We start from the raw sequence: 26,514 nt of genomic DNA, 5'->3' as shown, positions 1-26,514 counted from the left end.
ACAATCTGAGCTAATCCCTCTGTAATGAAAAATCCTCCTCCCAGCGCCCATTCTCCCCCTGCCATACCGATACTGCACAGCCCGTGCAACCTGAGCCGTCTGTAAAAACTGTTAAGGCTGAAGGCAGGGGGGTAGGTGCTAACTTAGAAGTGGGGATCAGAGGGAATGAATGCAGGGTTTGCAGGAGTCTGTGGGATGGGAAATGAGTTGTAATCTGGCCGAAATATCCAGCCAGTGTGTGCTGGAGCGCATCTGATTTAGTGAAGGTGAAGTCCCATTGACGGAGATCAAAATGACTCACAGGTCTCGGGCATTGAGAGCAAGAAGACCATCACAGCCCAAAGCCTTACTTTCACCCCTCTTTTGCACCCCTTGGTGTCATGGTTCTGCTTTTTTTGTTTTTGGGTTTCAGTATTCCACATCAAAACATCATGTAGTGTACGGGGCATTAAAGTGTCACTGCCCCAATCCCTGTACATTACAGCAGTCACGGGATCTGGCCCTTCCGGGTGGGGGGGGCGCTCTCTTGCTGTCTGGCAGTGGGTGCTGGAGGTGCTTTCCTGGCTGTTCCAAGCTTTTCAGGTTTGAATCGGTCCCGGGAACTCTCTCTCTCTCTCATCTTGTCTGATTTATTAATCTCAATTTCAATTAAGTTGTGTATATTGTGTTATCTTGTATTCCGATATTATAGTAAAATAAGTTTTCCTCCATAGATTGCTGCTGCTGTTCTTTTCCTCCCTTCCTTCCTTCCCATTTTTTGTGGGACTGGGGTGGGGGTGGAGGGCAGAGGCCTGTTGCCTCTGTCACGGACATAGATTGATCTGATCAACTCCGTGACAGATTTTTGGTACATTGGCGGTTCAGTGGTAGAATTCTCGCCTGCCACATGGGAAGCCTGGGTTCGATTCCCTGCCAAGACACTTGGGTTCCAGACCAAGCCCTCTCCCACCTGGATTCTACCTGTTCTGTGTTGGTGCCTAGTTGGTTGCCTTGGCAGCGCTGTGGCAACCAATGGACAATGCCCATTGGTGACTTCACTTGTTCTGAAGGAGTCCAGCTGCAGGTCAGTCTAGCAGCTCCTTCCCTGCCAACTTGTTCTCTCCACAGTAGCAAGATGTCTGGGCTAGAAGAATCTTTCCGTAAATTTGCAATATATGGTGACAGAGCTGCCAGCAGCAACAGCATGACAGGGAAAAACTTCTCCAAGATGTGCAAAGAGTGTGGGGTGATGGATGGAAAAGCTGTGACCAGCACTGACATTGACATTGTATTCAACAAAGTCAAGTAAGTGAGGCAGTGAGATGCTGTAGGCAAAGGAGCAGGCAGGCACTCAACGGGCATCCATGGATTCTTTCCTTCCTACTGCCACACAGCTTTCCTCCTGGTAACTTTCCTTTTAGTAACCTTTGTCTTCTTTTTTCTGGCCATAGGACCAAGGGTGCCCGCACCATCAATTTTGATGAGTTCCAGCAGGCCATGAAGGAGATCTGTGTTAAACGTTTCAAGGGCAAATCACCAGAGGAAGCCCTGCAAGCTGTGCATGGCCTCATTGAGGGGAAGGAGCCAAGCAGCGTGGGCACCACCGTGAGTAGAAGTCTTTATCCACTGTCCACCTGGAGTTGCCATGGGCCCCTGCATCCCAAGGGTTATACTTGCTAACACTGACAAGCCTGTCTGACCTTGTTCCTAATTCTGGTCTCCTTTCATGCAGAAAGTCGCAAAAGTAGCTGGGGTCGAGAGGCTGACGGACACTAGCAAATACACTGGCAGTCACAAAGAGCGCTTTGATGAGAGTGGCAAGGGGAAAGGACTTGCTGGCCGTGAAGACTTGACAGACAACAGTGGCTATGTTGGTGCCTACAAGGGAGCTGGCACTTATGATAAGACACACTAGGACTGAAGCTACTTTGGGAAGCAAAGATCGTCTTCCTCTAGGAATACATGGCAGAAGAGGCAAATAAAATCTCATGAAACTGACCTCCTGTGTGTACTGCCAATCTGCAATATGATAGGATGGGAATGGCTGGGGTGCATACAGCATGACCAGCAGTGCCTGACCACAGCCTTAAAAGCACTCTTACAGTGCACAGGATGTGATATAGGCCATCCCTGGGGAGGGTAGGAGTCCCAGTAACGCTAGTCATTACTTTTTGCCACTCCTCTTCCCTGGGGTTAAACCTCTTCACCCATTCACTGCACTTGGCATGGTCATTCATTGCTATTTCCCCTACTTCAAGCTGCTGGCAGCTGGAAAGGGTCTGTATCAACAGGAAAGTGAATAAAGACTTACGACTGTCGTCTCCTGCTCTGTGCTCATGCTCTCCTCAAGGTACTAGGGGATGGGAGACCAGGAAGAGGGTAGAAGTGGCATCCAATGGAAAGCCAAGGTGTTTCCCCTAAGTGTTTATAAGTTAATTTTTTTTTCTCTCTGAACAATAACTGGTCACTGAAACTTTAAACAGGCAATAAATTCTGTGAAACTCAGATTCAAGACTGCTTTTTTTTTTTTTTTTTCTTTCCTATGTGGCAATAGTGGAAGTGCATGCAGTAAAATGGATAGAAGAACACTGAAATACAAGGAAAAAATTAAGGCCTTATGCCAACTCTTCCTCTTACCTTTTATAACTCCGATAAAATACATTAATTTCTGCCCTCAGATATGTTGGCTTAGTACATTGTGTCCTCTACAAAAGTCTAAGCGAAGTACATGTAAATTAACTGGTAGCAGGGCATTGTCCACAAAAGAAAAGCTAATACAGCTGATGAAACAAAGGCAGGACATTCTCACCCTGCTCTGCTTCCAGTGGCATAGCATTCCTTATTTTAATGCAGTCAGCAGGTAAGTGTAACAATATTCAATACTTCAGAGCTATGATTATTGTTCCTGACACACTGTTATTGGTTCCTGGTGTGACTCTATTCATCTCACTGACCTTCAGCTGCACTGGTGAAAACATGGCTGAATCTGCAGGACTGCCTGACAGTGCCTTTTGCCTGGACACAGCTTGTCAAGTGCCTTTTCCTGCAGTCTCTTGCTCTTTCCAGGATGGATACCTTCCTGGTTTTTGGGGAGCGCAGCTAGTGTGTTTTATAGTGCAATACAAAACATGTGTTCGAGGTTCTTCAGTACTTTTACAGCCCCATCCCTACCCTTTACAAAGGCTTAACAAATGACGGGCAGCAAACACCTGCCATCAAGCAGAAAGCCACACTGGATCCACTGGCTCTGCAGGTTGCTAACACCCAGACAGATCAGCATTTGGGCAGTAGATGCAGGCAGCAGCAGTCTCACAGATATATCAGTTTCCAGGCTTTGTGTGGTGGTGGGTGCCTCCATTCCTCCTTGCTGCACTTTCAAACAGCTTAGGACATTCATATTTTGCAGAGGACGACAAAGCTTGTCCTCAAAACCCAAGCAAACCTTCATTATATTTCTTTGTTAAGGCCTCAGTTCCCTTGTAATTAAATCATACAAGAAATAGCCTACATAAAGTAGGCCAATGCATACAGGAATGTGTTGGAATACTAGCTTTTTTAGTTGTTGTTTTTTAGGGTTTGTTTGTTTCTTTTAATATAGCTGGCACAAAAAAAAAAAGCTGTGTGAACATAGGGAACAAGCTGAGAGCTTTGTACTAATGCCTGTGTACTCAGAGTTCTGTGAATTCTGGTTTGCATTATCTGGCTACAGCGTGACACTGGAAAGTGAATTTCTGAGACATGATTCAATCTGTATTTCATCCTGTAATCTAACTTATGCAGCACTTCAGCTCCAGCAAGAATCCCTGGCTTGTCCTGCCTACTCCTTATGAGCAGAAACCACAGAAAGATGCGGAATGCCACGCTTGCTCCTTCCAGTAGCTACAGAGCAGACAGATGGAAAGGAAGTCATGTTGGCTAAGGAGTTTAAAAATAGTACCTATTGCCTATATTGCTACATGATTCTGGGGAAGATTTAAAAAAACGTACAAATCAATGACAGCATCAGTAAAACATCTGCAAGAGAAAAAAATAAAATTGTTCCTTTGGAACATGCAGAAATATAGAAGATACCCCACTGCAAAGTAGGGCAGGAGGCTCCTGTCACACCACAGCCATCTGGTACCAAATTTCTCTACCATTTTTTATTTCCTTTAAAGACACCATATTGCCTAGCAAAACAGGAAGGGTAGGAGTCATCCCCTGGCATAGGCAGGAGTGCACTGTGTGTCTTCTCCTGGTGCTACCTGCCCCCTGATCTTTGTGGAAGCAAGGATGGCTGCTGTACTCCTCTGCTGCTAGAAGAGCTGTACTGATACAAATTGCTGGATTTGGGGAATCTCGTAGGAACAATGGAAACCTTACTGAAATAGAACGGTACTTTTCTAGGAGTTTATACTGAGCTATGGCTAATATCTCTCATGGAAAAGCAGAGAAGCATTGGTTTCAAAGTATGTATCTGTTGGGGAAAAAAAACACTGGAATTAGACACGCTGTCAATTTACAACCATGTTAATGCAATCAGGATAAAATATCCCTGAATCCCACTCATTGGAAAACGTGAGCTGGTAACTGTGGTGTAGCTCTTCACATCCCTCCTGTCCCTGGCTCCCAGCCTCTCCATTGCAGTTTTCTTGCTGTCTTCTAGAAATATGACTCACAAACAAGCTCAGTAATTCTTTGCTAGCTGGTCATTGCTTCAGGATATTGGAGGATGTTGCCCGATGTGCCAGTCAGATAGAAATCATGGGGCTGACAAAATCTGCACACAAATCAGAACAAGATCTACAGCTTTATGACTGTAAAGCAAAGGGAGGCAGTAGCACAGGCAGTCATCTTAACAGGTAGGAGAAAAAGATAAGAACGTACAGATGCATGTGTGTGTAATGGTTTTAAAAAACAAAAGTCTTCAAACTTCTTTTTTTTGGCAATGCTGCAGGATGATTGCAGGATGCAATGAGCATTCCTGCAGAGTGATGCTTGCACTGCAGCATGGGCTGCTGGCTCACACTATTTGCTATGGTACTGTTACACCTTTGCAACAGCTGAACTGGGGAACGCAACACATGGGTCTGACACAAGGTGGCACACGGCAGCTCAAGCTGCGGCAATGGGACATGCCCACAACAGGCATTCATTCAGCTACAGAAGGCATCTAGGTGCAACCAGCTCTTGCCCTAACAGCTCATCTACATCTACAGTGGTAGACAGACACAGGGAGTTAATGGTCTGTGTACCTTTACTCTAGGCTGGTCATCAGAGATATTTAAAATCAAAATCATGAATATTAATGAACAACAGTGTACAGTGCTTGCCCTCATTTTCCCTGCTTCTCTGATTGAGCACATCTTCTGCCTCAGGAAACAGTGGTTAGGCTTGATGCAGAATTAATGATAGTCTGAGAAAGTCAGTGAGTGTTTGCCTCAACTGACATATATGCAACAGAAAAAGGAAAAAAAAATATATATTGGATATTAATACATAATGTTAGCCTGGCTCCAGAGAGCTCCAGGTAATTGATGCTGCTTTCAGTGAGGTTATCAGTGTGTTGCTTTGACTTTTGTTTCATTGGAATTTATGGTGAACTGCAAGCCTGAACGAAGGTATGCATGCCAAAGGCCTGCCTCTTCTTCTACCATTATCCAACAAATTATTTCCCGACACACTCTGCCTTTCTGATCCTTGCTGCATGCCCCACCCACATTCCTCCCCTCCTTTTCCAGCTCCAAGGCTGGCTACAGACTTTGGGGTATCAAGGCAGGCTGTGCACCCCCCGTGACAAGAAGGACTTGCTGGAGAGCCTGGCTACTCCCCAGCACCGCTAGGCCCACCTGCAGGGACGGCCAGGACCAAACATGTCATGCCATAGCTTTGAGCTGCACCATGCTGTGCAGCATTGGCACAGAGCTGGGATATGGATCACAGTGTGTACGAGGTGGCACTTTTTTCTCCAAGCCTGGGACTGTTTAGCCTCTTGTGCTGTTTTTCTATTTTTCTTCACTGTGGTTGTCAGGAATCATGTGGTTCTTCTTCTTCTTCTTTTTTTTTTTTTTTATTAATCATTTTCTGCTGTCAATAATTCCCCCTTTTTCTTTTTGTATGAGCAAGACACTGCAGGTAAGCTGTTCCACCCCACTTAGAATGCAACCATAGGCAATGCAAAGTATAGTAAGTATCAACAGAATTATTGCTAACCAGCGTAACCTTCCTTACTTAGTGCTAATAACCAGGGTAAAATGCCACCAAACAATGAACTCAGCTACTTATCAAATGGGTTCTCATTCACAAGAATTGACTGAGTGTGTTGCTTTAACCACTGTATCTGAAAGGTTAAAATACAACACATTCCATCAAAATCTTCACACCCATGTCCCATCTCCCCCATCCTTGGAAGAAAGTTAGTGTAGCCTTGGAAGTATATGCAGGTCCGTTATTGTTTTCCACCAAGTGGCACGCTATCTGCCGTCTGCAGAGACACAACAGCAGGTGACATGGACAGGGCGGAGGGCAGGGGCAGCGCGGCGAACGTCTGGTGGTGGAGCGGAGGGCGAGTGCGGTGAGCATCATAGAAGGAGCCGAAGGCGGGAGCGGGATGAGCAGCAGGAGCGGAGCAGAAGGCAGCAGAGACGGGATGAGCGGCTGGGGTGGAACCGAGGGCAGCAGCGACAGCGGGGGGGGTGGGGGGGTGGGGGGGGGTGAGGGGAAAGGCACGGGGGGATTGCGATCTCTCTTCTGGCGAGGGGGAAATAATCCGAAGAAATTCTTCTTTGTCAAATTCCTTCCAGTCCTTCCATTATTTGGTGCCATACAGGCAAAGCCTTAGCAGCCATTCTGTCTTAAGTAATAGCCATCTGCACTTGTAAGGAAGGTATGTGGACATAATCACCCCCCCCAGCTTGAGCCAACCAGCATCTTCAGATGATCCCGCTAGCTGTAACGAAACAGCTACCTGCTGTTCTAATTTATGCTTCTTATCACCAAACTTGCTCTACTCTTCTTCCTCAAAGAATGTCCCTAAATATATGAACAAGTCCTCTGCCTCACCAAAGGCTAGTAATCCCAGCACTTGCTTAACAGTACCTGTATCCACCCCTCGCTTCTGAAAGAAGCACTGTAATAAGTTCAGGGCTACCTCTCCTTCCATGGTTATATAATCAATATATAGGCTCAGGGGAGACCTCATTGCACTCTACAACTTCCTGAAGGGAGGTTGTGGTGAAGAGGGATTTGGCCTCTTTTTTCCAGGCAATGAGCAGGACATGGGATAATGGCTGCAAGTTGTATCAGAGGCGGTTTAGATTAGACATAAGGAAGAACTGTTTCTCTCAGAGAGTGGTCAGGCACTGGAATGGCTGCCCAGAGAGGTGGTGGAGTCGCCAACCCCAGCAATGTTCAAGAGGCATCTGGATGATGTGCTGCGTGATGTGGTTTAGTGCTTGTGGTGGCAATGGTGATGAGGAGACAGTTTAACTAGATGATCTTATAGGTCATTTCCAACCTTGTGATTCTATGATTCTTTGATTCTGTGCTGCACTGACATAGCAAGAACCAGGACAGGATGGACTGCCAGCAATAGTCATGCAAATGCATCAGCCTAAAAGCATTCATGTATTGCCATCTCCTGGCAGGGCCATGTACAGCTGCCTGTGCAGACGCCCTTAGAAGCTCACTTTTTTGAGCCAATACATATTTCAGAACTCCAAAACAGATGCCTCCACTTCTAAGAGAGTCTTCATGTGTGTGTGTGTAATGCGCCATTAAATCCTGCATAGCTGATACCCGACATAGTGCAGAAATCCCTGGATAGCTGATGTAGTGCACTGACTCTCAACACCTCTAATTTCCCAGATCCAGCACAACATCACTGAAAAGCAGTGTTTTGGAAAGGGTTAGGTGCAAAAATAACAATGCGTATTTTTAAAGATTTTGGGGAATTAGTTGGTTTATCTGTTCTGCCAGGTACCACCCTGTGCCAATAAGGAAGTCTTCAGTGTTGCACAACAATCACTGCAATTCAGCAAGTATACAGGCTTTGCACATCAGCAGCAAATTCAGAAATTTGAATCATTCTTGTTAAAACAATGTATTTTCTAAAACAACACATTTAATCTCAGTTTTAAAAGTTATTTCACAATATTTCATATTCTTAATGTAATTACAGAATAGTGAAGCTAAGAACAATTAAGTAACCCTAGAAAAAGACATTTGCTGCAAAGAAAAATGAAGAACTATTCCTCCGGTTTTCTCTAGCTTTCTTGAATGTGGTAGAACTTAAACACACATATATATTGCAAGGAAATAGCGCTGTCAGTCACTGTACAACTGGTTTTGATTTCTGCAACTGTTTTGCAACTGTTATCCCCATGAATGTTCCAATTGCACATGTAGAGCTTGACAGTTTCTCTGCAACAGAGATAATGCTAAAAAAATAGCTATATATAATCACAAGCAACAGCTACACGAGCAGTTCTTGTAGAAAAATGTTTGTTAAAAATAAATCAAAAAATGAAACCATCATCAATGTAAGTCATGTTTGAATCACATTTAAAACATGACCTTTACACTCAGTATCTTTCAGTAGAATGTACTTTCTGAAGTATCTTGCACTGGATTCCCAAATGTTAAACTACCAAAATCACTAAGCTTTTATTTTAAAATAAACCATACAATTTGTATCAAGAAATACATTGCTTCACAGTAAATCCAACATTTTTATAGCTGTATTTTATTCATATTATTTCACTTCTCAGTGTAACTGCCCAAAAATATCACCGCATTGCTAAGAATGTCCTGTTCACATAACAATTGAAAACATATGTTCCAAACATCTGTATGCAATAGGTATATCTAACTCTAAATCTTTTCATATTTCTTTAAAATCCCTGTATCTAGTAGACTCCTGAAATATACACAGGTGCCTGTCAAATGGCTGCTTGTAGGGAACACAGAGAAGAAATTTTGATTTCTAGAATATTTAAAATGAGATTGAACAAAAATACATACAAGTAAAAATTGGGGACAGAAGTTGATTACATAATTTATATTATCACTGCTATACCTACACAGTATTGGAAACTCTGCTTGGAGCATCACAAAAACTATGGTAAGACAAACACCTTTTTCTGAGATGTTCACAATGATTAATAATGCTAGAATTTAGGAGAGGACAAAAGTAAAGTGAATATCCATGAGCCTATTTCAAAATACTTGAGCTGGGAGTGAAATTGAGCTTCAGAAGTTATAAGCTGTGGTGAATAACCACATATGCTTTTGAAGAAAGGTTTGGAAAAAGATATGGTTCTGCTTAAAATACAACACAAGAAGCTTTGGTGTATCCAAAGACGGTGTAAAAGATGTATCTAGAGAAGGCTGAAACAACATGAAGGAAAGTTGCTGCTCCTTCAATTTTCAATGCATAATTGTCTTTTCAGGAACTGCAGTGATGGACTTCAGGTTAGAAGACTAATTGCTTTGGTCTTTTGTCCCAAGGTGAGACCAAGCCATTGAATTCCCTGGTTTTACCATTAATAAAGTAATTCCCATTTGGGGATTCCACAAGAGAGGAGATGGTAACACCTAATGGAGTTGATGATTCCTTTTATTTTTCTACATTTTAGAAATTCACATCTCCCAGCTCCTGACTGCAAATGTTACTAACAAGAAGAATACAATTTGGTTATAAAGTAATGGGGATAGAATCAAACACAATGTCAAAGGAACTGACACTATCACAGTAAATTTTTTTTACAGTGAAAAATGTTTATGCTATTCTTTCTCAAATAGGGAGAAGGCTGGAACAACACAATTTGAGAGCTAAGAATATTAACAAAAAATTAAATCCCCATCTGCACTCAAATATGTAAGAGGAAGAGGGTTGAAAGACTTTAAATAGGTTTTACTTGACTGTAAAGACAATAAAGCTGTAAATAAAATGGAAAGTAATGGAAGTCTATGCATCTGCACTTAGGTTGTGCTGCTCTACTTTGGAGCTTGACATTCTGCAAAAAAAGCCAAAAAAAAAAAAAAAAGGCAACCTCACAAACAGAGCTTAGCTCTCAACTGTATATGGCGAGGGTGACAGTACAAAAATAGGTCACTTAGTTTCAGAATCTGAACTGCTTCTCTTTGCTGAAGAAAGGCAAGCTGCTGCTCACATGGCTAATGGGCAATGTCGTAATAGTAGTTCCTTAATCGCAACTCCACGGAAACGAATCCTGGTCGGTCATCAACACTGTGGAAACATGACAAAGTATCACCACAAAGGACTGAGAAAGCTGAAGAGGTTATGTGGGCAGTGCAATAGCAGGCACTTCACAGCAGTGACAACTCCTAGAGGCTGTTACAGTACTTAAGGGCTACCAAAACACTGCTACAAAATGAATACCAGGAGGTTAATATTACTGCATAGCATTCAGTCAGTAGGTTTATTGTCATCAAAGTTATTTTGTGATTGTGGAAAGTATTATAGGGAATGGTAAATCAGCCTCAATTAATTTGCTACTTCATTTACTTCAGTAACAATCTAGAGGAAAGAATACTTATAATGCATTAGCTTCCTTATAATGAGTTCTACAATCATACAGATAAGCTTTGTGCCATTAAGAATAGCCTCTATAAACACTACATAGCTGTACTGTCTTGATTTCCTCTGTATCTCACCTCTTTTGATTTGGAAGAATATGACTGAGCTGACAAGAAGTTCTGACAATAATATGTTACATATTGAGATAGCTGCACTGCGTAAGCTGAACTTTTTTTTTTTTTTAGTTTTTTTTTTTTTCCTTTCAAATATTTGGGATATTCAAGTACAAATAAAAAGCAATACCTTTTATAGTACCTTTACTAAACTTAATGAAAGTGATTCTGTTTCACTCTGCAACTGCTACTACTTTACTGTAGTACAGAAAAAGGGCAGAAATTTAATGGTTCCATGTTCTTTCTAGAATACTAGATGTAATAAAATTAAGAAAAAAGCAAGTTTTCTAGAAAGGAAATAACATAACTCCTGAAATGGAACCTAAATATCTTTAGTGAACATATTATTCACATATTCTGAATTGTGATAATGAATATCAGATTCTGAAATCTGATAGTGAATTGGAAGAGTAAGCCACATTACAGTGGACTTTCTTTGCTTTATGGAAACCTTTCTAACAGCTAAAGACAACTTCAACAAAGGAGTTCTACTCTCAGTCTTTACTTCAGTTTGGGATTTCTCCTGACCTAGATGCAGCACCCTGCATTTGGCTTGTTAATCCTCATTAGGTTCACATGTGCTCTCTTTTCAAGCCAGGTCCCTGTCCAGGTCCCTCTGGATGGTATCCCTCCAGTCCACTGCAACAACCACACCACTCAGCTTGGTGTCAACTGCAAAATTGCTGAGAGTACACTCAATCTCATAATCTAAGTCACTGATAAAGATATTTGCTGCGGAGACTAGCTTCTGAGCAGGTAAGTCTGTACTGGCAAGGGATGTGGAGTAAAAAGTCCAACCAAAAAGCTCTTTTTAAGGCTTTTTAAATGCATTCTTGAGGCTAGCATCAACACTGCACTTGTGCTGGGAGCTGGCAGCTTGTGGGCAGGCTCCAGAGTCACCGGGGTGGAGCTGGCACATTAGCGGCATTAGTTTAAACACCCGCCCTCAACCTTCACACCTGATAATAAGCTTTAAATAGCTTTGGGGAGCTTGCTTCCACCCACAGAACATACCAGGTGAATAACCATTGTTTCTGCTCACTGTGAAAGGGAAGGTTCAGTAAGTGAGCATAGCACACACGTCCCATAGAGTGCTACATTTGTGCGTGTGGGAGGTGGGTCTAGTGGTGAGAATTGTAAGCTTTGGTCCCTTCTTGCTCAAGAGTCTGGCTTTCCTTGTCAGTCTCTGAGACCACAGGCTGAAACATGGTCTCCATCAGACAGCGGACTTATTCTAAGAAGACCATGGTGACCCAGACAGAGAGCTTGCTGAGAAATGTCACTGTTCAGGTCTCTGGCTGCAGGGAGTGCCTGAGTCTACTTCTGCCCAGGGACTCCACCTGAGTGAGGTGTGAGCAGGTGGACTACTTAGCCTAGTGGTGGAACTTAAAGATGAGGCGCAAAGACTTAGGGCCATCAGGGAGTGTGAGCGGGAGATTGACTGGTGGACTAACTTGCTGGCTTACCAGAGGGAAGGATTCTGGGAAAATACTCCCAGAAAGGTGGTGGTCCTGTCACAATTGGACAGACCTGGCTGATCAGGAAGGTTGGAAGAGAGTCCCAGCTCGGTGTCACAGGAGACACCCGCCTGCCTAGCCCACTTCCACAGCTCCCTTTAAGCAACAGGTTCCAGTTACTGGAAGTTGAAGGGGAGGTGAATGAAGAGGGATGGAGGATCTGCCTAGGAGAGAGCCTAGGGCGAGGTGGTCACCCCCACGCCTTGAGACTGCCTCTGACAGTAAAGAAAGAAGGGTGGTCGTGGTGTGTGACTCCCTTCTCAGAGGAATAGAGGGCACCATATGCAGACCTGACCTGTCAGGGCCATCAGGAAGCATGCTGCCTTCCTGGGGCTCAGGTCAGGGACATAACCAGGAAACTCCCTCAGCTGGTTAGGTCATCTGATTATTTTCCATTACTTGTAGTTCAGGTGGGCAGAGATGAAATTGCTCAGACAAGCCTACGCATGATGAAAAAAGATTTGAGGAGTTTAGGGCGTTTAGTTGAAGGATCTGGAGCTCAAGTGATCTTCTGCTCTACACCTTCAGGGCCAGTAAGGGACACTGAGCAGGACTGGAAAGCACGAGCAATGAATAATTGGGTCGGAGGCTGGTGTCAAGCCAGGAACTTTGGGTTCTTTGATCATGGGGTAGTTTACTCAGCCCCTGCCTGTCTGTCTGTGGAACCCACCTATCTCAAAGGGTGCAATGAATACTAGCACAGGAGCTAGCAGGGCTTATTGAAAGAGCTTTAAATTAGCTACAAAGGGGGAAGGGGACAAAATAGGCCTCACCAGAGATGAGCCTAGATGAATGATGCTTGAGCTGGGGGTGAAGTGCATCCACACCAATGCATGCAGCATGAGCAACAAGCAGGAAGAATTGGATGCAATGTGAGTCAGGCTAATTATGATCTTGTTGCTATTACTGAAACATGGTGGGACCACTCACATGACTGGAGTGCTGTGATAGGTGGCTACAAGCTCTTCAGAAGGGATAGACGAGGAAAGAAGGGTGGTGGTGTGGCCCTTTATATTAAACACTGTTTTGAGGTTGAAGAGCTTGGAGTTGAGAATGATATAGTTGAGTGTCTGGGGTAAGGATCAGGGGGATGGCTGTAGGGGTGATATCTTGGTGGGAGTCTGTTACAGACCGCCTAATCAGGATGAAGAATTGCACAAAGCATTCTATGCGCAGCTCGTAGAAGTCACACAGTCACCAGCACTTATTCTCATGGGAGACTTCAACTTCCCTGATATATGTTGGAAATATAACACAGCACAGAGGAAGCAGTCCAGGAGGTTTCTAGACTGTGTGGAAGATAGCTTCCTTATGCAATTGGCAGGAGAGCCTACCAGGGGTGGTGCTCTACTAGACCTGGTCTTCGCTAACAGAGAAGGACTGGTGGGAGAAGTGAAGGTTGGGGACCGTCTTGGGCAGAGCGACCATGGAATTGTAGAATTCTCCATTCTTGGGGATGTCAAAAGAGTGACCAGCAAAACTACTTTCTTGAAATTCCAAGAAGGTGCTTGTAGCGCGGGTCTCTTGGGAGTCGCTTCTCCAGGGTAAGCCTGGATGCTCCTCAAGATGGAAATCGTAAAGGCGCAAGAACAGGCTGTCCCTGAGTGCCATAAGGCAAGCCGTGGGGGAAGACGACCGGTGTGGATGAGCTGGGAACTACTGTTGAGACTCAGGGAGAAAATCAAAAGAAAAACTGAAAAACTGGAAAGAAAAAAACTGAAAGAAAAAAGAAAAATTGAGACATAGAATGAGTAAGTTGACAACAGAACTTTGAAACTTCTGTCCTGGAAATCAAAATGAAATGAAAGAAAAATGTTTCCTTAATTTCAAACTTACTTTTCTAAATATGTCAGACTGACTTTTTGGTGGAGTAAATTGTTTTTGATGGAATAAATTGTTTTTGATGATACACAATTTTTTGTATATTTTTGCTCAAGCAAAAAATAGATCATCTGTGCAGAATCAGATTCCTGTACTATACTCACCACTTCACATTGTTCTCTTTTGAAAGCACAACTGACTCCTACCTTTTCAGATTGCTTGTAAGCTGAAATCTAGTTGATGCAATATGCTTTGAAATATTCTTATTTCATGCTTTCTAGCTACCAACCATGTAGATTAAAATTTACCATTATTAAAAGAAAGAGATCACACTCACTTGTACGTCCAACATAATTTCATTAAGTCATAGACTTCCACTGGACAGGCTTCAGGACGTTCCATTCGTTCTCCTCTTTCAATCATCTGTGCAACTTCGCCACCTTTCATTCCCTGGAATAGGATGATCAAAGCAGTCTTCTGAGTTGCATATGATTACAGTACATGTTAGTATAGTATAAAACAAAGAGAAGTTTGGAGTTGAACTGGGGGCTGTCCTTTGACTTGTCTGTTAGAACAGCTGGGTTCTAAAGCCTTATTTGACCTGTAGCAACCCTTCCACGCAGGAAAAAATAGGTGATGTTTTGAATTTGCTCTACATTTTTATATTAAAAGAACTGACAGAAAGAAATACTCACTTTATAGGGCTTTTGCCCATAAGAGAATGCTTCCCACATTAAAACTCCAAAGCTCCAGACATCACTTTTGCTAGAAAACTTGTAGAAATTCATGCATTCTGGAGCATACCACTTGACTGGCCATTTTCCGTGACTTTGTGCCTAAAATACGGAATAACAGAAAATAAGAGAAGCAGACTTGAGACAGTAGCAAGTGGTAAACAACACTCATATTCACAGAAGCCAATTTTACTTGGATTTTCATGTGTTCATCCTAGCATTTCTGATATAGTCTGCCTTAGAGAAATTGGCAGCAGCTTCTTCAATACCATTACAAAATTGTTCGTAATCTCCCAAACTCAAATAAAGCATTGGAATTAATGCTGTGGTAAAGCAAAGCTTAGTTAAAGGACCTAACGACGTGTTTGTTAAGCTCTGTCAAATAAAGATTTTTCAACTCTTACAAAAGAGATACCAACTTAGCCAGAAGGAGTCTTGAGCTTTTATTTCAGATTACGTCAGTGCTTTATTTCAGAGCACAGTAACTGCTTTGTGACAAACTGCAATTTGATGACTTCATGCTAAACGTGCTACAAGAGTGCAAACATCAGACCATATTGGCACAGTGCTATATCTATTGAGATAACCCTGCAGCATTTTTTGCAGTTGTGAACGGAATGAGCCTTTGACACCAGATCTCAACCCCCTGACAATCTAGGCAAGGTGTAAGTGATTTAAGATGCTGCTGCCTTTTCTGGCAGCAGTTACTGTTCCCATAGGAAGGTCATCAGAGGGAAGTATGTGCTTGCTCCTCCTCTGCAGTGTTTCATGGTCTGGCTTATTGGTTTTAAACAACTGATGAAAGAAAAGGCAGTAGGATAGAATAATTTTAACTGCAAGAGCAATATATAGGAAAAGGAGATGCATACACTATCAGAGGCTTTAGCTCCCATTTACCTCACTAAATGTGGCACTTATTTTAGTATCTTTTGCTGCCCAAAGATTGTGGTAATTTAAAATAAAGCTGAACAAAACTTACCTATGTCAAACGATTATTTCCCACCTGTACCCCTTCGACAAACTCCCCAAATCTCATTCTGTTATTTGGTTAGACAGATTGACAACCTGTATTTTCCTTTGACATGATACAAACCAAGTGCTAAATTAGTATTTGCAACAAAGATAGTTTCAACCTCTATGGAAGGAAATATCTCATTTCCACAGTAAATTTCAATCTTCTAATGGTAAATTTACCAAAGAAATAACTAAATAAGGGACTAGCTTTTCCCTCCCTATTCATCTCTTAACTTTGATCACACACTTTGAAAATTCATGATTACTATTAGCAGACTATAAAATATTTAGTGTATTTCTTCCTTTCAACTTTTAAACACAACTGCTCTTAAATAAAAAAAAATCTTAGGCTATATTAGTAAACAGCTTTGACAATTTGTGCAAATCTTACCTTGTAATAATTTTCATCAGCACTAAGAGCCTTAGATAGTCCAAAGTCACTGATTTTGGCATAATGCTGGGTGACTAATAGCACATTCCTTGCAGCCAGATCCCTATGTACAAAGTTATTCTCCTCCAGATATTTCATCCCCATGGAAACCTGATGTACAAGTTCTGTTATATTCTTTTCAGTGATGTGCCTGAAAATCATAATTGAGTCTTTAAGAGGTCTGTAGTTCATTTTCATTATTTTTCAAGGAGTTCAAATACAAACTTGTTTGCACACATTACATACATATATAAAATATATTAGTAACAAGATCCATTTACGTTTAGCAAAGATTTAATTAGAACAGGCAACATAAGAATGTCTTGATCATATCAATAAACTGTGATCATATCCATAAAGAACATCCAGAAATTCTTTTATTCAAAATGCACTATCTTACAAAAATATTTGACATTTAGGAGACATTTTCAATATAATTATGTCCCAGTGAAGATTATCTATAATAGCTAATTATTACATAAGATAAAAAGACCTTCCTCTTGTTTTTTTCTACCCCTTTGGATAAATACTATGAAATGGAATCAAAGCTTACACACCTATTTTTTTGCAAAAACTTGTTCAGTGGCCCAAGTTCAGCCATTTCCATTACTAACATCCAGGCCTCTGCTTCACATATACCTATCATTCGGACTATATATGGGTTGTCCAGTTGCTGCATTACATTTGCTTCTCTCAGTAACTCATCCTTTATGGCTGGATCATTACTCTCGTTCTTAAGAATTTTTACAGCCACTGGCTTGGCCCCCCTGCAAAAGAGAATCCCCTGGGATTAGTTGCTGAAAAATCTGCATGTAAATTTATACAATCTCCAAGTTATGTTCCTGCACACATAGTTCAAACAGTGATAAAAGATAGAACTGAATACTTGGACAGGAAGGAATCTGATTGCAATGGGAATAACTCTCTACCAAATGATCAGAAGCAAAAGAAATAAAATGGAGAGAACGAAAACTAGAAGTAATCGTTAAAAAGTCTAAACAAGCCTGAAAACAAAGGCACTGAACAAAATTATCCTTCCCATTCTAACTAGTCTTCACTAATGAAAGTGGAAAGATTTTCAAAAAGGTATCTGTTATGTTGAGAGCCCTCAGAGGAAAAATTATAAGGGCTTTCTCAGCACTGATGTGTTTTGGACCTCAGACAATTTAGCACTTGCAAAGCCCCAAGGCAAGTGCTCCCACCTGCTGAGAAACTAAGTCTCCTCCTGCAACCTACAGTACCGATGAGATGACAGAGCTTAAATGCGAACAACTACTGATAAACAAAACTACAGCCCTTCAAATCCCCTCAGAAAATACTGGAGAATGAAAATTCCTCCTTGATTCTGAAAATCTGGGTTAAAGAAATGCCTCCAGCTTTAATTTGTGAAAGCATATACATAAGCTTCCATTTAAGCAACATACTGGTAACAGTTTATTATGAAGATGCATGAATAGTCAGGTGACTTGACTTCTGCCAGTATAAACAGGGTATGTTCCTACTGTAACTCCATGATAAGAAAGACCACAACATCTTCTGTCTGTTTGAAAATCAACATTACAGCTTCATGAAACAGGTATTCATCATACTATTTTAGGTGAGAATCCATTCGCTACAGGTAAGCTGTACATGGCTCTCTACACTATCTCACACAGACAGACTGTGCAGACCAGTCACATGAATGCCCACACAATTTCTGGAGAAAGGCACAGGGCTTCTTACTCTACTGTAACTGATAGCAGAGTCATAGAATCATAGGAGGCACTTCCCCACTTTGAAGACAAAAATAACAGCTGGGCAGTGACTATGCCACACTTCCTGGAAATAGAAGGAAACACTTACTTTTTCATCTTATAGAATCCTTTCTTTACAGTGCCAAAGTTGCCAGAGCCAAGTTCTCCTTCCTCTAGGGTTAACAATTTCCTATCAAGAGTGACATTTTTTGGTTTAATTTCATCTGGGTCAGCATACGGACTTTCATAAACCTCAGTGTCCATGGGTAAGGCCTCTCTCTGATCACCTGCAGTTCAAGGAATAAACAAATAAGAGATTATGTGAGACTATGTTGCTTGCACAGGTGCTATATTCAACATACCCATGCTCAGTGTTAACTGCTGCATCTTTGTATTTGTCTTAAGAAAGCATTATAAAAAAACCTCATACAGTCCAACTACACACACTTTAGAACATTCTCATAAAGAATGACTTTTATATGGTGACATCTTCTCACTTCTGAGCAATTGCTTAATGTGAAACAAGGATGTTCCTTCACAGAAGGAAGGTTAAAGACATGCTCTTCTCCTTAGCACTTCAGTATTCAAACAGTTCACTTCAGTTCTCAAACAGTTCTTCACTCCAATTGCAGTATTTGCAGCTTTCTTAAAGCCTAGGCATCAGACTGGCAGTGTGAATTCAGTGAGGCACAGTTCTCTTTATGAAGGGCAAGGATGCAGCTTTTAGAGTCAAGGAGGTAATAAACCTCCAACTTCTACATGGAAAAAGGGATTCCTGTTAAATCACTTTTATTATAGATACTGTCATCGGGCTTGAGCTGTGACAGCGATATGCCAATAAACAATATGGCATAAAATACAAGTAAAGAAGAAATAAGGGTTGTGGTAAAAGCTCTTGTATAAAGAAAAAAGGTGGTATTTGCGTAATAAACTTTTGCCTACCTTTCTCTGCTTCTATTAGACCTCTTGCCCTTTGCAGTACATAAGGATTAAAAGGTGTTTGGTCATCAGATGGGGGACCAATAGGTGTCTGGAGCTGTAGCACACAAATAGAATTTTTAAACTGAGCAAAATATAGTAAGTTAAAAACTTTTTTTTTTTTTTTTCCCAGAAAATTATGGCATGATTGCAAGAGAAACACAGGTGAGAATCAAAGAGTAAGACAGAGGTAAAAAAAAAAAAAAAAAAAAAGCTTATTGAATTATTGAGGTTATTGCTTGAGTAAACATGCAGGCCAAATAACACAAACATTGCTGCATCTCAAGAAGTTACAGGAAATATTTCAAAACATTAAATCTGCGAGAAGTAACTGGAATAGGTCATGCACAAATCTTATCCTGCAGATGTTAAATTTATATGCAGTTATAAATCCGCCATGTAACATTATAAATCTAATTTCTCTTTTCCCTTTTGTCTTTCTCCTCCCTCCAAGTTATCTCCAAGTTATCTCTCACCATATCTGGGCCACAGAGGAACTGCCAGAACGAATGAAAAAAAAATCCCAACAACCCTGTTTATCTCATGGATGTTACAAAGAAAATCCAATTGAAAGAAAAGAGGGTAAAAGAAAATTTAGTAAGTTTGAATAACTGAATATCATAGAGTAGTCTGTTTGTCTTTCTAGTCTGAGGAAGGAGAAAATGACCCGATCGCTAGTATATTTGAACAACTGATTCACTATGAAGCACATAGATGACTGTAGTAGAAGTCTGCTCATTCTGGAGTTGCTGGCTGAAAGGATGACTCTTACACAATAAAGTACAGAAGAGTGAAATTTATTTGCTCTATTTTATTGTGAACTGGAAGAGAGCAGTTCTAAGAATAGAAAATTACAGAAATTACTTTTTCAGTTCAGTACTTCAGTTTCTTTCACAATGTAAAAACTTCAGTGATGAATGATTTCATGCTCCCCAAAGGAGGGCATCAAAAGCATAGGTTCAGACATCAATAAGAGTTGCTCAGTTCTCATAAGAAATACAAATATATTGTACTTACAAAAACCTGGATAGGGCTATTTTTCAAATATCCAAATGTTTATTTATTTATCTTTAATAACTGAAGCTTTCTGTGGCATCAATTCCTTCCTGAAGTAGTTGTGGTTTTCAGGTAATGAGAAACAGAGCTTGGGAAATGTCTAGGAGTTAATTATTGTCATTTTATCAATTGGAAGAAGCTTTTTGATCTAGGAGGTAGAGAAAATTAAATCATAAAACATGATCTGCTCAAGTGGATGAAGCAGAAGAGGTTTTGCTACTTGGAATTTACAGCAAACCAGAAGAAGGAGACAAACTCCGCAAGATTCTGATTTGTTGGGATGGGTGTAGTGGTGGCATCAGAGATGGTAAAATTTCTGACTGGCCTTATTCGGTCCTGTGGAACAGTGTTGAAAAGGCAATTTACTGTCCGGGAGGCCAGCAGAGTAGTGATACAATTCTGACATAGGTCAGGGATAAAACTGATTACCCAGCTTCAAGAACAAGGAGAAGAATGCTAAGAAACAAGATTCATTCTTTCTCCTACTCCTGTTTTTCTAGTGTAGCAAAACCTTGCCAAATCTGCAATTTAAAATCTGCACTTCCAAGGCTCAATATAACTCTATTTGAAGCACAGGTCACATGCTTTGTTCAAAAGAAAAAGAAAAAAAATGAAAAAAAAATCACTTAAATTAGATAAATATATCTAAATATTGCAGAACAGCAAGGCAGAAACTCTTTCAGAAGTTCAAAAGGCACTGGGCAATCCCTCAAACTTAAAAAACACAGAGGGCATATGCTCTCATAGAATACTAGAATGGTTTAGCTTGGAAGGGAGATTTAAGATCACCAAGTTCCAACCCCTGCCATAAGCAGGGACAACTCCCTCTAAACCAGATTGCTCAAAACCCCATCTAGCCTGGCCTTGAATACTTCCAGGGACGGAGAAACTCATAACCCCACTGGGCTACATGTTCCAGCATCTCACCACTCTCACAGTAAAGAATTTCCTTCTTATATCCAGACTAAATATACCCTCTTCAAGTTTAAAACCATTTCCCCTCGTCCTGTCAGTACCTGCCCTTACAAGAAGTCCCTCCCCAGCTTTCCTGCAGACCCCCTTTCAGTACTGGAAGGCTACTATAAGGTCTTCTTGGAACCTTCTCGTCTCCTAACTGAAGAGTCCCAGCTCTACCAGCCTGTCCTCACAGGAGAAGTGCTGTACCCTTCTCATCATCTTTGTGGCCAACTTCTTGAGGTTAGCACCAGCCCACCTATCAAGCCTGTCTAGGTCCCTCTGGATAGCATCCTCTTCCTTTTAGGGTGTCAACTGCAGCACTCAGCCTGGTGTCTTCTGCAAACTTGCTGAGGGTTCACTCAATCCCACTGTCTTTAACCCTTACAAAAACATTAAATAACACTGGCCCCAACACTGATCCCTGAAGAACACCATTCACCACCCATCTTTGTTTGGACACTGAGCTTTTAACTGCAACACACTGAGTGCGACCATCCAGCCAATTCCTTGCCTAGCAAGAGGTCCACCCACCAAATTCATTTTTTCCCAATTTGGAGAGGATGATGTCATGCAAGACTGTGTCAAATGTTTTTCACAAGTCCAGATAGATGATGACGTTTTGCTCTTCCTCTATCCACTGATAAATTATCTCCATTGTAAAAGACCACCAAGTTTGTCAGACATGACTTGCCCTTGCTCAAGCCAAGCTGGTTACCACCAATCACCTGTTCCTTATTTTCCATATATGTGATTAGGACTACCTAAGGACCAGAGAAGTAGTTAGATGTCCCTGGTTTCAGGCTCAGTGTATGAACTGACATATTTTTCACTGGCCAAACAACATTGATGTACACCACATTTGTCTCAGAAGTAGAAAATCACCTGTGCAGAACAGCTGGTAAAATATTCTCATTAAAAGGTGTTGACTCCTTAAATGGGAAGTGTAGAGACATTTCCACTTCTTTGTAATTCAAGAGCAAAACAAATGAATCTGAAATAATTTGATGATCACATCCAGGAACCGCACTAAAAAATGAGTGCATTAATTCCCATGCTTATAAATAAAACTGCAGGTATGAACTGGAGATAGCCCACTGACGTTAAATCTAACAAACTTTTGAAGGAATTTTGTCTCAGAAGGCTTTTGCTGTTTGAAATAAGTGATAATATCTTATATATCATTAGAGGTAGTTAAGTTAACTAACAGTTACATAACTGTGGAATGATATTCCCTGTTTTGCAGCATAATTAAACGGCTTAACAAAGGCTTTTTCATTAATATTTTGGTTTAAACTGTAATTTTATGTTTCAAATGTATCTTTTCATAGCTCCTAGTAGTAATACAGGAATATTGGTTAGCACTCAGAAAACCTCAAATAGCATTCTCAACCTTAGTCCTGCCAATTATGTATTCAAGGCACGTAGCACCCTTCAGTCCTTTGAACAAGTTGTTCAAGCAGAAAGGCCAGAATTTCTCTCTTGCAGTCAAGAGTAGCAGTCTATAAATGGAGGAACGAGGTACTTATCTTTGTATGTACAGTGGTCTGAGTAATAGTACAAAAACCCCTGCCTTATTTTGAACCGTTATTTCAATTCAGAGTCCCTTCTGTCCTATGCTTTAACAGCAGCAAGTTTAATTGTGCAGGTCTTTCTGAGAAAAGGAGCTTTGCCTTAGTACAACCAAATTATAGACTAGGGGACATTCTTACCAGAATAGAGAATGAGTGAAACACCCGTGGATTTGCTTTTACAGTTAAAACAGAAAGAGGAAAGTGTCTGCCAGAGAAATCCCTTAAAAATGGCACAGGTTATGTAACATCTTATGGTGTGCACACTGGTAAACTGTGAAGCCAGGTGTCATTTAGGATCAGAGGTAATGGCTTTAAGTTGTGCTAGGAGAGCTTCAGATTGGATATTAGAAATAATTTCTTCTCAGAAGGAGTGGTGAAACTCTGGAATAGGCTGCTCGGGGAGGTGGTGGAGACGCTGTCCCTGGAGGTGCTCAAAAACGTGTGGATGTGGCACTGAGGGATGTGGTTAGTGGACATGGTGAGGATGGTTTGATGGCTGGAATACACGATCTTCTTACAGGTACTTTCCAACCTTAAAGATTCTATGACTCTATGATTTTATTGTCATTTTATGTCTTCATACTAGACCTCTATATCCCATGAATGCGTTTTTCAGCTAGTGTTTAATTTTAATTGGTTAAAATTCTCAGATGCACATTCTTGCCACTCTTTCCTTAAATAAGGACTGGCCATACAGATGTGGCAGTCCTGTACTAACACAGCAATATCCACAATAAGAGGAAAGCAGAAGAGGCAGAGTTTGCACTCAAATGCAGGTTCTTTTGTAGTAGAAGGAACATCACTTTCTATTTAAGGATAAGGCCACAGTAGGATAATCCCTCAGGAACTATGACAGCATCTTGTTGAATGAGATCTACTTATTGTTTGTTTTAAAATATGAATGAAATGGCACAAATTACTCTAAATCTCATTTTTACAGTAAATATTTTTATTTCATGGTAGAGGTTGTATTTATGAAATTAATCTGTATAGTAAGTGTTATTTCTTTTCATGTTCATAATTCTTATTTGTAATAACCCAAACATATATATGCAAAACCACAAAAATAATTTTATTTTGCCAAACCAAACTGTGTAGCAAAATGCAGAAAAAAGGCCTTAGTAGCAAAGCCCTCAATAAACTTTGGATAAAACTTAACAGTAGCCACTAGGTGGCACAAGGTCACTTATACTTTCATCAGAAAAGACAGTTTTATAAGCAAAGAAGCTGGAAAAAAAAATGTTCAGAGTGCTAAAAATACACCTAAATAGCCAGTCTGTGAAACAAATACATATTTTATAAAAAGTCACACAGAACCAGCATATTTTTCAAGTCTGAGAAAAATATAACATTGTAAATTTTACATTTTACTGTCTGAAAGGTTTTGATGCAAGAAAAGCAACCTAAGTAACCAGGCGTAATGATTTAAAGTCAGCTTCGTGTTTGTCCATTTTTCTGAACAAAGCCAAATCACAACTCTCTTATCTAATATATCATAGAATCATAGAATGACATGGGTTGAAAAGGACCACAATGATCATCAAGTTTCAACCCCTCCTGCCTGGGTTGGTGCCAGGGTCACCAACCAGCAGACCAGGCTGCCCAGAGCCACATCCAGCCTGGCCTTGAATGCCTCCAGGGATGGGGCATCCACAGCCTCCTTGGGCAACCTGTTCCAGTGTGTTACCACCCTCTGGGTGAAAAACTTCCTCCTAAGATCCAACCTAAACCTCCCCTGTCTCAGTTTAAAACCATTCCCCCTTGTCCTATCACTATCCACCCTCATCAACAGCTGTTCCCCCTCCTGTTTATAAGCTCCCTTCAAGTACTGGAAGGCCGCAATGAAGTCTCCCCAGCGCCTTCTTTTCTGCAAGCTAAACAATCCCAGTTCCCTCAACCTTTCCTCATCAGATAGAGCCCTATGATCATCTTAGTGGCCTCTTCTGGACCCTCTCCAAGAGCTCCATGTCCTTCTTGTACTGGAGGCCCCAGGCCTGGATGCAGTACTCCAGATGGGGTCTCACCAGAGCCGAGTATAAGGGGATAATCACCTCCCTCTCCCTACCAGAGATATATATTTTAATATATTTTAATCAGGATTATCAAATACAGTATAAGTAAAAAAGATTCTCACTCTGAAAAGCATCTCTAGGGCTTTTTGTGTTGATCATTTTTGTTACAGAGCAAATGGCATTGAATAAACAAACAAGTAAGCAGCAAAATAAGAGACTCACAGAAATACTTCTAGGTAGAAAAGGGGCATAAAAGTTATTCTTAGCATAAAAAAAAGCCTGTTTAAACCCCCTGCTATGTGCAGGGTCGCCACCCGCCAGACCAGGCTGCCCAGAGCCACACCCAGGCTGGCCCTGAATGCCTCCAGCGATAGCATGCTTCACAAGTGTACCAACTATTAAAAAGCATGATTTTCTGTCCACAAAACATTTTTACTAGCACCAGACTTTTTCCTTTGACTCCCTCACATTGCCTTTCCCATTCTCCTTGATCTTGCAACACCTTACACTTGTTTAAATGTAATTAACTTCAATGCATAACAAGATTTGTGCACAAGTTCTGTAGGAATATATTTTGTGTTTGTTATTAACAAACTTTGTCCCTGAATGTCTTCTGACAAGGTTTAGTGAACAAGCCAATTTTCTAGGAATTATATTTTCCATTAGAAATGTCACTTTCTTTTTTTTTTTTTTTAAGTGACTACTCTGTGAAATATATTTTATCCCTCATGGATTTTTTGCAGACATGTTGAGAACAGTACTAATTCTACATTTTGGGATGTGAAAAATTGCTTCAAAATAGCCCAATTTTCAAAACGTCTTTAGAAATTGTTTAGTTCTATAGAATTAAGGCTGGAATTGTGCAGATGATTTGTAAAGAAGGTAGCTTACAAAACCTGCACAATCTGTTTGTTAGTAGTCAAGACACACATTTAGTAATAGCAAGCAAAAAAAAAAAAAAAAAAAAGAGTGAAATTAGCCAAGTGTAAGTCCTTTTAACTCAGTTGATAACCTAAAAAGACTGTATAAAGCACCTTTTTGCTGCCAGCCTTTGGAAAGGTGTACGATTTGATTCTTGAGATAATTCCACCTCTTGCCCAACTCTAGAAACCACAATGTCAAAGAGGAACAGTAAATGTGCCAGAAAAATTACTAAAGGTATATTACAAAATGCATGTAGTATACAAGAAAAAAACACTCCCAACATTTCTCTCATATGTGTCTGATAAGTGCACATATGAAATATCAAACAAACGTAGTATATGAAATCTTAGCAATAAAATTGATTAAAACTGTAATATTCTTAACCATCTTGAATCTGTACATATGCCTTATGAGAGAATGCACTGAGACCTTAGCAGAAGTGAGCAAACTGGAAACACCTGTGATGTTTCACTTTCATCTACCACTTTGCTGGTGCATTGTCTGTTCCTGTCTGATCTCTTACAGCTACCACATCCTCTGAAAAATTGCTGCTCCCATGCTGTATTCTGCAGATGATTATTAAAATATAGGATCTTGCACTTCTTAATAAACTCCATTCTGTTCTTTTGTTCTTTTTTTTTTTTTTTTTTTTTTTCCTTTTCCTTTTTTTACAAAACAACTTAATTTAAACTTAATGGAAGTAACCTAAGTAAAAAGAAGATACAGATTTTGTACATAAGAGTTTGTAATTTTTCTGTGTTCTTTTCAGGATACATTTCTGTTTTTACAATCTGAATTCATTATATTTCAGGTTCTGCATATACGAATATCTACGCAAGTGGTCATAAGTGAGTTGCAGTTTTTGCACAAATTTGTTCATGTATGACAACCTGGCAATATTAACTGAAGTCTTTGAACTCCCTAAATAATAATATTAATTTGATTTTTTGACTTTATAGATTTATCTCTCTTATCCGTTGTGTTTTTTTTCTTCTATCATGGCAAACCTTAAGTATAATGACTACTGCTCAATTCTGAAAATATGCAGGTGTGATCAAGCTCCTTTATGTCAACCATTTGCCAGAGAAATACACAT

General features: G+C 40.7%; 2 protein-coding genes across 4 annotated transcripts in view; one reads left to right on the top strand and one right to left on the bottom strand.

Annotated features, from left to right (window-relative positions):
• Positions 1-778: 778 nt before the first annotated feature.
• LOC128089513 (tubulin polymerization-promoting protein family member 2-like) lies at positions 779-2,297 on the top strand. Its single transcript, XM_052701040.1, has 3 exons — positions 779-1,284; positions 1,431-1,584; positions 1,712-2,297. The coding sequence occupies exons 1-3, from the start codon at positions 887-889 to the stop codon at positions 1,892-1,894; spliced, it is 735 nt and encodes a 244-aa protein (XP_052557000.1). The 5' UTR covers positions 779-886; the 3' UTR covers positions 1,895-2,297.
• A 6,386-nt stretch (positions 2,298-8,683) lies between these two features.
• SYK (spleen associated tyrosine kinase) overlaps positions 8,684-26,514 on the bottom strand; it is a 44,764-nt gene continuing 26,933 nt past the window's right edge. For 2 of the 3 annotated variants that reach the window (XM_052700923.1, XM_052700924.1), the window contains exons 7-14: positions 25,529-25,597; positions 18,863-18,956; positions 18,030-18,207; positions 16,745-16,954; positions 16,149-16,338; positions 14,705-14,845; positions 14,347-14,459; positions 8,684-10,207 (exon numbers count right to left, since the gene is read on the bottom strand). In XM_052700923.1, coding sequence (XP_052556883.1) covers positions 10,135-10,207; positions 14,347-14,459; positions 14,705-14,845; positions 16,149-16,338; positions 16,745-16,954; positions 18,030-18,207; positions 18,863-18,956; positions 25,529-25,597 — 1,068 coding nt within the window. In that variant the 3' untranslated portion in view covers positions 8,684-10,134. The remainder of the gene's footprint in view (positions 10,208-14,346; positions 14,460-14,704; positions 14,846-16,148; positions 16,339-16,744; positions 16,955-18,029; positions 18,208-18,862; positions 18,957-25,528; positions 25,598-26,514) is intronic. The other variant, XM_052700925.1, reaches the window with a different exon arrangement.

The sequence above is a fragment of the Tympanuchus pallidicinctus genome, unplaced genomic scaffold, assembly GCF_026119805.1.
Source record: "Tympanuchus pallidicinctus isolate F22 unplaced genomic scaffold, pur_lepc_1.0 scaffold4, whole genome shotgun sequence".
NCBI classification, from domain to species: Eukaryota; Metazoa; Chordata; class Aves; order Galliformes; family Phasianidae; genus Tympanuchus; species Tympanuchus pallidicinctus.
This window is presented reverse-complemented; position numbering and strand designations above follow the sequence as displayed.

Coding starts and splice junctions, on each gene's coding strand:
- LOC128089513 (XM_052701040.1), top strand. CDS start 887: ATGGGAAGCCTGGGTTCGATTCCCTGCCAAGACACTTGGGTTCCAGAC. Junction 1,285..1,430: donor ATTGTATTCAACAAAGTCAA/GTAAGTGAGGCA, acceptor TTCTGGCCATAG/GACCAAGGGTGCCCGCACCA. Junction 1,585..1,711: donor CAAGCAGCGTGGGCACCACC/GTGAGTAGAAGT, acceptor CCTTTCATGCAG/AAAGTCGCAAAAGTAGCTGG.